General features: G+C 36.1%; 1 protein-coding gene across 14 annotated transcripts in view; it reads left to right on the forward strand.

The window, feature by feature from the left end:
• The window catches only part of PARD3 (par-3 family cell polarity regulator), a 444,327-nt gene that overhangs the window by 218,781 nt on the left and 212,975 nt on the right, over positions 1-12,571 (forward strand). For 13 of the 14 annotated variants that reach the window (XR_009420516.1, XM_059493593.1, XM_059493627.1 and 10 more), the window contains 2 exons: positions 6,650-6,741; positions 9,699-9,782. Coding sequence is in view for 13 of the 14 variants with exons in the window: in XM_059493593.1 (XP_059349576.1) it covers positions 6,650-6,741; positions 9,699-9,782 (176 nt within the window). In the remaining variant the exon portion in view is untranslated. The remainder of the gene's footprint in view (positions 1-6,649; positions 6,742-9,698; positions 9,783-12,571) is intronic. The other variant, XM_059493666.1, reaches the window with a different exon arrangement.

Below are 12,571 nucleotides of genomic sequence, written 5' to 3' on the forward strand. Positions count from 1 at the left end.
TGCAGTGCAGGTGTTACTAGGTGCTAAGAAAAGGAAGAGATGAAGCACATCTGGTATCTTTGAGCAAGAAGCATTTTGTGGCTTAGCATCCTAAGCTGCTGCTGAGACATTTGAGATCCATTTTAATATTTCTGCTTTTCAAAGTGTCACATCCAAGAGTCTTATATTTGCCTTTGCAAGCATGTACTATTATCCCCAACATGTTATTAAGGAAATGCACTTTTGAGTTATTTTTGCCACTGTCATATAGCAAGGCAGTGTAGGAAATTAGAAAGGAACCCAATATTGTCTTAATTTTAAATTTTTCTTTTATATAATAAATGTATCATCAAGGTATTTTTTAAAGTTCAATTTGGCAGCACTTTACCCATTTGCCAGTAAACAGAAACTTAGGGCACTTATTCATTATCATTATATTATTTTGTAATATGTTATGGGTGTTGTAGTGGTGCACATTATATGTGGACTTGGAGCTCTTGCAAAATGAATGCAAAAATACTTTTGTGCTCCAGTAATACTTGAGTTTTCTCTAAAATGTCTTTTAAATATGATCTGGTGGGAACAGCTACATATTTTTGTTATCCACTTGATACTTGCCATCTGTAGAGGAGCCTAGATGTATGGATTTGTTCTGGTAGCTATTGCTTTGCAGCACATCTCCTCCCTCTGCCTCCCACCCTGGACTGTCAGTGGTCCTGGAGAAGTCATTGAAACAACCCAGAGTGGGATGACCTCAGTCTGGGGAAAATAAACCCTGTAGTTTTCAGGCAAAGAGCAAATAGTCTGTGAAATATGATTACAATGCACATCGTGAAATTCTGGAGAATCAGTGGTGCTTTAGCCATTACTGATGGGCTTTTTTCTGTCAGATCCCATTTGGTGCTCTTTTCCTTGTATGGGGTTGCCAAGGTGCATGAGTGTTTGCAATTTTTAGCTAATAATTTTTCCCTTTTCATCTATACTATTTTCTCTCCTGGTGGGCAGAGATTATTCAGATGCATGAATTAAGAAGCATGTTCGATCAACAACAGAAAAGCCTTTTAATGCATTTCTTGCTGTTTGTTGGTGAGCTATCACTGTAGGGACAGGCCCAGGATTTTCTTGACTGTTGAAGAAGCAGCAAAATGTCTCAAGTTAAATTCACTAGCAGGAAAGCCTTTTGCCTAGCATACTAAAGCTCTTAAAAGGCTCTCATACTTTTCAGTGCAGTCTGCAATGCCTACTGTAAAAAGAATTAACTGCAGCATAATCTAGTAAAAATCTTTTATACTGGAAGCTCTGCTACGTGGACAAGCAGTATTTGTGTTGTGCTCCTGCCACCAGTCTGGCTTGCTGTGTGATTGAGGTGTGTGCCACCAAACCATTACAGAACATATGTGTGTCATTTCCGTGATGCATCACAGGTTGTTGAGCCCCTAAAGACCACTGACTTCAGTGATGCTCTAAATTAATACACACTACAAAATAACTGGGATATCGTAGGACTTGTTCAGCTGTTATTAGTATTGCCAGGTTTTTAATAGATGTGTTAAAAAGTCATTATGAATGAAAAAATGCTAGTTTTTCAAAATTGAATGAATTGTCACATATGTTTGCCAAAGGAAGGTTGTATCAAATGATATTCATTGGCTCTCTGGTGTTCTGCTTTTTGGACAATAAGAAATCAAATTAATCTCTCTTTAAATCTGTAAAAACATTTCCTTTTAAGGCACTTCAAAATAGAAATAGTGCCATTGTAAAGCCAACCAGGCTTAAGGCTCAGCTTGATCAGTTTAATAAATGGGAAATAAGAGATGATTGCCTGTGATAGCAGGGAATGAATTTGATATTCATCAGAGACCTGAGAAATCCCATCCATTTGCACTCCTCTGTGTCTATATGATATCTATTCAGTGATTTGACTGAGCAAGGAAAATTTCATTTTAGAGTAGTGAGGCATATAAAAACTATGTGAATATTGTCATTTCCAATTGCAGGGTGACCATCCTGCAGAAGGATGTGAGTAACATAGGGATTATTGAGATGTAAAGAGAATATTAACTTGTATAAATATGCGTGTGTATATATATATATATATACGCATAAGATTAAATAATTTTTGCATGCTTTTTTTGGTGTTTAAGCAGATGATTTAATGTAAGGTTTCTCTCTCCCTGCAATACTGATAATAGCAGTGCACCAAATACAGGACTGTTGTGAATTATACAAAGCCCTCACCTAATTATTTGTGCATTTATATGTATGTTCAAGAGGGATCATAGCCTATTTTTTGTATTCAATATTTTTTGGGTTTTCCCCATGTTGTCTTTGTAACTGCTCTTCAGATTTGATTGAAAATTGCCATTCTCAGGAGATTTGGCCGGTTAATCAAGAAGTGAGAACATTAGCACAAAAGCCTGATGCTGGTGTATTTGTGCTAGTTAAGACACAGGAAAAGAGGCCTCTTAGGAGCTGTTTCCCATCAAGTGTGATCATACAGAGAGAGAGAACCTACTTTATGTTGCAAGAACCAAACAAACATTTATGAAGCACAGCTGCCAGGAGACTAATAGCGAGTATGTCTCTTCTTCCATAATCATTACAGAGAAGTGCAGGAGACTAAGAGGGGAAATATGAAGGGAAGGGTATATTTCAATAGCAAAAGCTTAATTTTATTTGTGTCTTGGCTGAGAAAAAAAAAATATTTTCAGTAGCTTGTCGTTATAGATAACCTGTCCTTCTCTGCAGTAAAATCTAAAGCACCTGTTGGGTGTTAGATCCTTTCAGTTTGGGATTTACAGGACTTATACTCCCTGTGCTAAAATTTAAAAAAATTAAATGGTAGAAAACGAGCCAGTGTCTGATGCTCTCTGGGAACGTGAATCTCACTGTGATGCTCACTGAGGTGATGCTGTCTCCAGCCAGGTCTCAGGCCCCACAGCCACTACTGAGGGACTGAATACCATACTCATATATGGTATTAATACAAGATACCTAAATTAAATTATTACAGCTTATCAGTATTGTATCAACTCAATAATATCTGAAGTTTAAATTGGTCACATTCTTGAAGGAGAAATGTATTGAACAGAGATGAAGTGGGAATTTCATCTTCACTTTGAAGATGTTGTGGATTGATTGAAGGGAGGAGCTGATATTTTGGTAATGGACATTACAATTTCCAGTAAGACAGGGAGAACATGGCTGGTTTTGGGCTTTGGAAATGACACTAGGCAGCTTTCATTCAGAAATTTTCTGAGAAAATGTAATTAAAATAACTGTTTGGGTTCATATATTTTGGTTATATATTGGTTCTGTTGGCAAGAATACTCCTGACATTCCTTAACTCTGCAGGTTTTGTAGTCCTGGGTGGTGATAGAGAGACTGTCTTCAAAAATAAAAACCCAATTTGCAACTTTTCATATGTATTTCATTAACACTGTGCAGGTGAACTGTGAAATGGGCCTTTTTATAGGTAGAACTTTTAGCACTAATAGTCCATTTTGAGCAGTTAAGATAATTTTTCAGTTTTTGAGTCATTAATTTTATTACAGAACTTAGAAAAATAATGATTTCTTTTTATTTTTCAAACAGTGGGAAATTTTACACAGAGCACATCAAGATATGGAGAGGTACATTGGAAGAGATGCTTTAAATTTTCCTCTGTGCTATAAAGATGAAAAGATCTTTTAATTACTCTTATTTCAGTTTTGGAAGAAAAACATATTCATAGTTTTCATAGCTGTACATTAAAATCTGTATTTTTTTATGTAGCAGATATCAGTGGTTTTATGTAGAGAAAATAAACCTTCCACTTTTGGGAGCTTGCTTAAATTAGTTAATTATGAGAAATATCTGCATTAATATACATGTGGGTTCACAGAAACTTTCCTGCTCTGTTAAATGCCCTTTTCCTTGTTTACCTCATCCTGGTCAAATTTGCCTTTCAGGAGAAAACGGCTTTCCAAATAAAGAAATAATTGCTTGATGCAAAGATTTTCACAGCTAGTTAGTTACTTTTCGTAGTAAATCAGAATTTTAAGTCAAATCCCTCTGCAGGTGTCCAATTTTTCTCTCTGTTCACTTCAGTGTAAATCAAAATCTGTGTTATTTTGAGAAGAAAAGAGAGTCTGATTACTGTAATATTAAAGATTTTTAAAAGGGTACATCATACATGTGTTGATCATGGCAGTAGTGCTTTCATTAGGATTGTGATTGCTTCTCTAAGCACCTATTTATGGGCACATGCACGTTTCTGATCCAGATCTGTCTGCTGTCCAGGAAAAGCCAGACAGAGGCGTGTGGGAGCTGCTGTTCCCTAATTGCTTGGATAACTGACAGTCAGTGTGGTTCCAAAACTTGCTGTGTTTATGATTCTTGAAACAAAAGGCACAAAATGTAGATGTGATGGTGCCAGATAGCATCTGTTATACGTAGCTTTTGATTTGCAGTTTCTGGTTTGTTATACCCAGGACTGGAAGGTGCATGGGAGGCAGCTGAGTTGGCTCTTGGCTCTGACCTGGCTGCCCTCAGGGTCAGGCAGAGGGATGCTCCTCTCCTTGGCTGGAAAAGCCTCCAGACCACCTCTGACAGAAGGAAAGGAAACAGAATGTCCAACAAATGGAGAGGCCTAGGTCTGGTGGGAACAAGAGCAAAGAGGCTCTCAGGTTTGGGAAGGGTGGGAAGAAGGGTTTGTACAAGGATTTAGCTCAAGTGTTGCACAGGGGGCTGTGTCCCAGGAGGGCAATGAGGGCAGGTCTGTCAAGAGCAAGCCCAAAGGACTGCTGCAAACACTGAGTGGGGCAAGGAGAGTTCTCTTTACAAAATTAAAGTTGTCAAGAGAAAAGCTTTTGGGGCTAAAAAGTGATGAAGTATAGGATCCAAGTGTTACAAAATGAATGATGCTTACATTGCGTGTATATAGATGACTGCTAAAATGACACAGCATAAAGCCAGATATTGATTTTTTGGCAGAGGCATATCTACAAAAAGATAGGATGTTATTTCAATCTCTTATGTGTGTGTGTATATATACATACATATATATGTGTGTGTGTGTGTATATGTGGGTGTATATGTGTATTTATATGTATGTATATACTTCTTGCATGTTTGCTTGGAAAAACCACACATGAAAATTTACCAAAAACCATATTATTAATAAAGTCATGTTCATCTGTGATGACCTTTTGTCACAAGGGAGGTTCAAACTTGGGTTTCATCAGCAGCTCTGATGAAAAGAGTTCTCTTTAGGCTAGTAATAGCTTCATTGCAATAAAAATACATGATTTTCTACAACCAGCAATGTCCCTAACTTCAAGCCAGGAAACCCATGGTGACAGTGATTTGCAAGATGCTGTATAAAACAAGGTGTGGAATACCTCTTTTCAGTATGAAACAACACCAACTGTTCTGATTTTCCTTTATAAACCTTTTTGCGTCTGACTTTAGAATTGGCATGGAGATTTGAATATTTATTTGATTTTAAACTTAATGCAGTGATACATATAAAACTTCAACTGAAATCAGTAAATACACATTTCTAGGCAGGTTCAAATGCTGGTTAACCTTTGAAATGCATTACTTACCTTGTACTTAACAGAGGGAGATGACAATGAGGTGCATGTTAATGCCTCTTGAGACACAGGATCATCAATCTTCCAAGCAGCTTGGCCTCACCAAGTGTGCTGCTTTCCAGGGTGCAGAAGGCATGTCCATAGCCCATGGAAGCCTGGTGCATCCAGCCTCCTGCTTTTGCAGATTCCCTGTGGAAATCTCAATTAGACATTACCAACTGTCTTTGCCTGCCTTTAACATTTCTTCAGTACTTTAATAAGTTGTCTGACTCTGTGTGCTAAATTCATAACCTATCATGTGTTATTTCACTGACCTGATGTCTCTGCCTCTGTGTTTGAAACCTTCTGTTCCCACTCTGTAATATTTTCTTTTTGATTACATGGGTATTTAAAAGTATAAGCTTCCAATAATTAACATACACATAAGAATGGGTTTAGAGCTTCTTACTGTAAGTCCTTGAATTACCCTGATCTAAATTTGAAAGTACAGCATTCACAACTTTGACATTAAAGTTATACATTTGGTGAATAACATATGTACTTTTTGGGAAGTGAAATTAAAAATAAAAAAAATTGGTTAGCATTAGAGCCTCACGTAGCTCTTTGATGTCAGCCTTCTCTGGCAAGCTATTAATAAAGGCTGTGATAAAATGTTTAAAAAGCTCTTGGTACTTCATGGAATTACAGAAGCTGCATTTTCTTATACTATTTTTAAGTTTTTGCAAATGAGCTTCAGTGATCTGCCCTGTGTGCTCAGTCAAGCCCCCGGCCCAGGGAGAGCCTGGGAGGAGTTTCCCCAAACACTGCTGACCATCAGCTGATTTTGTGCTTTGCTTGTCAACCTTCTAAAAATGCTGACTGTGATAGCTTCTGTAGCATGGCTTTTTAACTGTTGTAGAATTATGATATAACACTGGCCACACTATAAATATCATTGCAAAAGTATTTAAAGTGACAAAAAAAATTTAGAACAGTTTCAGACAGTTGTGGAAGCATTTCCATTGCACGTGTGGTAACGCCAATAAACGTTACTAAAATGAGTTAATAAAATTAAATGTATGTTTAAATAGTTTTGGGGTTTTTTTAATATCTAGGATGAAGATCGAACAGAGGAGGACAACAGCAGAGTTGAGCCTGTTGGACATGCAGACACTGGTTTGGAGAATGCTACCAATTTTTCCCTGGAGTAAGTTACTGGCAGAACATATTGTTTTAATGAGTCTTGAGATTGAACACAGACTAGTGAAGTACTCAGTATAATATGAGTGATACTACTCTTAAGAAAGTGGAGCAATCTTTTTTAGGTCATGTGTCGTTTTGGTTTTAAAAAATGGATCTTTTAAAAACAGGTTTTAAACAGTTTAAAAAGCTTGTATTAAAGATGAGCATTGGAAACTTGACATTTATAAGTGCTGATGCTACAGTAGATTTTCTGCCTCAAAGAATATGCTTATTTGATGGAACTTTGAAAACTTGACAAAAGGAATAGGGTCAGTGCTATTACAAATAGATCAACAGGCAAGAATTTCAAAGGGGAAAATCTTAATTCCAATCACTAGTTCACAGTCTCTAGGAAGCTGTGTCACAGTCACAAGTTGTGTGGTCAAAAACCTCATACTTTCGAATGGATCAAAGCTGGTGTTGTGTTAGCTCCACCTAATTTAAAAATACAATCACTGAATGATATTTTATGTAGTCAAAAGAGAGTGCAAACTTGACCTTTTGCATTTCATTGGAAAGAGCTGATCCATACCTTGTTATGGAGTTAATGAGAAAATATCCCTTCTAGCCTTAAATTAAATCTTTTAAATTTATTAACTTAAATTTTAAATAAAATTAAATCTTCTGCTCCTGTTATTTTTGAATTAAATTATGAATTGGGGACAGAGGTTTTAAATGTTAGATAAAGATCATGGTGACATCTATTAGGCGGTAGAACATGCATTTTACTCAGTTCCATTTACAAAATCTGTTACATTGTAAATTCCAAATGCTGTTTCCTAAATAGAATTTGCAGAACTTCTGTCAAATGCAATGCTTCCTGGTGTTGGTGTTGCTTTAAGTAACTTATTGACTTCTCATCATATGCTACTTCATTTATGTTTTGTTTTCATCTCATACTTCTTTGCATGATTGTTTGAAGCAGTTGGCCCAAACTCCTGAGAAAATCAGAAAGCCAGATTGAAAGAATCTCTCTTAGGAAGCTATAATTTCCTCTTTTTTTCTGTTCTACAAAATTTAACATTTGAATTTGGGATAGAATTGTATTTAAAAAAAAAAAAAGTGTAAGAAAAATGAGTGCAAGAATGTTAAGTGTGCATTTTGAACAAATGAAAAATGACTGACTTAACCACTAGAACAAGCTAAATGGTGTATGCTGGATATGGAAAATAAGTGGATTTTTTTTGAAATTTAAGCCATTTCCATTTAGGCAGTTCCAGGTGCATCACACAGATTCTCACTTGTTCTCTTTCTTAGCCCTTAATTTTCTTCTCAGCTAATAGCAGACTCAGAAGAAAGTTGATCATAGTGAATCACAGGCCTACCAATAGCAAACAGTGTCCTTTAGAGCTCCCTTTGGAGGTCAGAGGAGTTGCTTGAATCCTGTGAGCTCCTTTGCTCACTAATTAATGACAATTTAGCCTTAACATACAGTGAGAAGGAAGTCAGCCTGTACAGAAAGTGCACATGGAACAGCATGAAATGCTGTATTGATCTCAGTCTTAAAACATTGATCCATGTCTGAAGAATAACATATTTTTGGCCGAAGTCTCTCAGCTCTCCTGTTGTTGCACTACTTTCTTGAGTTAACAGTGACAATAAGGATAGAGACCTTCAATTCATATTTAAAAATCAAGATAAAAATTCAGACACCAATTGAGGCATACAGCAAATGTAAAGGCTACCTTAAAAATAGAAAATTTAATGTAGGTCAAAAGTAAAACAAACTGTAACCCAGGACTTGTGTTGACTTCCCAACCATATGTGGTCTGGTTATTCTCAAATTACAGATTAGGAGCTGCAAGCTTTCATGATGGGCCACCATATGATCAAGAGCTTATTGAAGGAAGTAGAAAATCTTTTACTGCTATCTCAGGGAATTTGTCTTGCTCTTTGCTCCATTTTGAGGTTAAGTTTTATTTGTATGCCTATGAGGAACAAGCTTTTCAATGATCTGTTTGTATATATATCTAGTGCCAGGAAATAAGGCAAAAGTATGTAATGCTAGAGAGAAGCATAAGCTGCAAATTTAGATTGTGGCTTCTGTTCAGATCTCTCACTTCCAGTTTTACTGAGAGGTTTGGCTTTTGTGTATTATTTTCTCATTTATGCATTTACAGCTCTTTATGGTTCATGGGCTATATTCTACCTTTCCAGATGTGGGCATGTTTCAAATACATTAATAGATTTGGTCTAAATCTATTTCTACAATTTTTACATGTCTCTTTCTGAACCTCTACTTTCTTCTGCTGCTTTTTTCCTCACTACAGCAAAATTTATAATTGAAAACTAGATGCATGGTTGCTTCAGGGGACGTCTGGTTGGTTTTGAATGTTACAGTTAAAACTTACTTTAGAAACTTCACTTAGTAAGGAGATGCAGGAATCTTCCAGTAAAAGAAATGAAATAACAGTAATACAGATTAATGTGTTTTTAAACTGGAAGGATTTAGCCAATTAAAAATTTAATAATTCTCATTTGATTATGAGGTAGTTATGGGAAAGCTAATGTAAAAAATATTAGCATTGGCTCTAAGATAAAAAAGTAAAGCATGCTAATGCTATGATGAGCTTTTAGGTTTCTGAGGAAAAATGTGTGTGGCATTTAAGGTACTTCTACTCAATGGTGAGTTTAACTTTAGAATAAGAAATAAAGCAATATGCATGCAGTGATGATGATGAGACCTCTTTTTATGTATTCAGCTAAATTAAAAAAATACTATATTTTTCTTGGTTCTATTAATTGAAGTATTTTTGATGATTGGTCTCCTTTCATGCCATCAGATTAATCTTCAGGTACGTAGTGTTCAACAATGCTTTCATCACCATGAGTTGGTTTCTGGAATGGTTTTGTTTTTCTGTGTATGTTTGTGTGGGGTTTTTGGTTCCATGTTCACATTCCTCATTGGTCATTGTCTCACAGTGATATGGTAAAGCTCGTCGAGGTCTCCAATGACGGCGGGCCTTTGGGAATCCATGTAGTGCCTTTCAGTGCCCGAGGCGGAAGGTAACGTATCGTGTAGGATTTTCTTTGCATTGTAATTTGTTGTGCTTTCTCTTGGTTGTGCTAATTTTTGTGTTGTGTGCCTTTGCCCTCTGTAGAATATTGTCTGTTTTTCAAGAGGCAGTCTCGCTGGTTAGGAAAGGAAGAAATGCAAGTTTGCTGACTCTGTGCTTGGAATGGACTCTATAGTTCAAAGGCTTTGCTTAGAAGGAGTTAGAATTGGGTGTTGTAATCTCAGGGTAAATTGAAGGATAAAGACATTTCCTTTTGGACTCCTAAAATGTATAAGCTTCTGCCCTAATTCAGGTGGATATTTGTGCAACATTTCCCTGTGTACTGTTTAAACCACAAGTTTTCAAATAACAGCAGGAGTCTAAACCAGAGGCGTCCTACGCTGTTACTTGTTAAGAGTAGGAGAGAAAACAATTGCCACACTTTCAAAATTTCAAGTTGCCCCATCTGTTGGGGTTAAAATGAAGTAGCAGAACCAGTTGAAACATTCTGATTTGGGGAAAAGAGAACCTCCTTTACAGGCTGAAACTCCTGGAGTTTGATTGCTTACCCACCAGAAAAAAAGGGTAAAAAAAGAAGTTTGCATTAAAAATACAATGTGGAGGATGTTATTAATAAACAGAATACATAATCTCTAATGCTTAATTTGCTAATGTGGAGTTTTAGTGTTTAGGGTCATAAAAATAATCTCAAAAAAAAAGCTAAACTTTTGTATTAATTAGTGATGGATTTGAAAATTTAAGTACCTTGAGAAATGATAATTTTTCAGCAATGTATGCAAATTTTATACTGTGGTTGCATATTCTAAGTACACACTGTATTTTCTTTCCTAAAGGAAAAGAGGAAAAAATACATGTATCTTAAAAGTAATCTTTGCACATGAGAAGGGGTGTTAAATTCTCCTGTTGTCCCAGTAGCAATTTCAATTTTATAATTAAAAACTAACAAATTAACAAAACTAATTTGCTATACAAGTGTATCTCTCAAAAATTAATATGCTATTTTCAGAAATACTAGAGTATTTTAGGTATTTTTCCTTCTATACTGAATATCTTCATGGGATTTTAAACACAGTATAAGAACTTTATTTGCACTTGTTACTTGAAACCCAATTCTTTCATAGCCTGAACAGTATGAACTGTTCATACACTGACATGCATTATGAGAAAATGTAATTTGTCTTACTTTAAAGCTACTTTTTCTAGGGACTACAAGTATTAAGAGCAAACTTGTGTTAAGTGGTGAATTCTTCCCTTCATAATCTGAAATTCAGTAAATTCAGGGTGGGGATGGAAAGGCCATGAGTGAACACTACTTCAGATATAACTCAGAAGTAAATCCCATCGAGTTAGGAATGCTTGAAATGTTCACACAGTTATCTGGGATTTCAGCAGTGTGAAGGCCAAGGAAAAGACTGGTTTAAGCATGTCAGCTGCCTACTAAGTACTTGTTTAATAATGCTGATGTTAAAATATGTATTTTGACATTTTGAATAAGAATTTTAACTTGAGTAAAATTTCCTTCCAGCCTGTGAATGTGGTTGTCAAGTCTGAGGCAAAGTTTAAACTGCTCATACATAATGAGATCATGTTAAGGAAAAAGCCATAAACAGAAATAAAATATGTAATTTTTAAAAAAAAGAAATTTAACTATGTCATGCAAAATTATTTGATAAAGTTTTACTGCAGGAAAGCCTATTTTAAATATATATGTTTCAAATCAGAACATACTGGAAAAGCAAATTCTATTACAAGGGATATAATTTTTATATTAAAATGTACCCTCTTTTTCTTCATACTGCTAGAACTCACTTCATTGAAAAATGGACAATATGTGTAATTGCTGATTTTTTTTGACCCTCTACAAAATAATCTGCTGAAGAGGGGAGACACTTGGTCCCATGTTTGAAAGTGTAGAGGAGCAGAGTTGGGGAGGATCTAGAATATTTCCAAAAGTCTTCTGCCATGCCCTGTGTGTTCTAATGAAGGAAAAGCAGAGTTCATTGCTTGGGATTGATTCTGATGTGTTGTGCTGCTGCTTTGCTGTCTGCATACCCACGTCTCGTCATGCTTTCAGGTAGCATAAACACATTTTTCTCCAGCTGCCTCCAGTGTGGACAGGGGAAGGGACACACTCAGGTTCAGGTTTGAAGCAGTTGGTGGGGATTTGGTGAATTTTTTTCCTCTCCTGGTTAAGACACACTTGTTTCTCCTTCTGCTAGATTCAGAGGGAGAGCAGATGCATGGCAGGGATCTTCTGCTTCCTACTTATTTCTCACTGTAGCACATGGCTGCTCTTTGTTCCTCCTGGCAGCAAAAAATAATTCTCCCTGCTACAATCAACCTACAACTCCCTGCTTATAATAACTTGATCGGGGATGTGCTTAGTACAAACCTAATTATAGAAAACCAAACACAGGACTGAGTAAAGACTTTGAGGGATGTCCAAAAAGAAAAGATCTCATTTGTTATATAGATTAGTCCACTCTCCCATTGTTGTTTTGTATTTGCTTACTGTTCAATTCCAGTTATGCTGTGTTTTCAGTTACTTTTCTTGTAGTTCCTTTCTCTTGCTGTTTAGAATGTTACTCTATAGGCAATGGTTATTAAATCAATAGCTTGAAAAAGTATTATGCAATTCATCTTTTTTTTTCTCTGTGCAATAGGCAGGAGCCTTCTCCCACCAAAATATTTACACCAGAAAATCCCTCCTTAAGGAAGCACTCCAAAACTCTAAAAATTATGTGCCATAATTCTGTTCTTTACTTCTGTTGAGAAAAT

Source organism: Ammospiza nelsoni, chromosome 1, assembly GCF_027579445.1.
Source record: "Ammospiza nelsoni isolate bAmmNel1 chromosome 1, bAmmNel1.pri, whole genome shotgun sequence".
NCBI lineage: Eukaryota > Metazoa > Chordata > Aves > Passeriformes > Passerellidae > Ammospiza > Ammospiza nelsoni.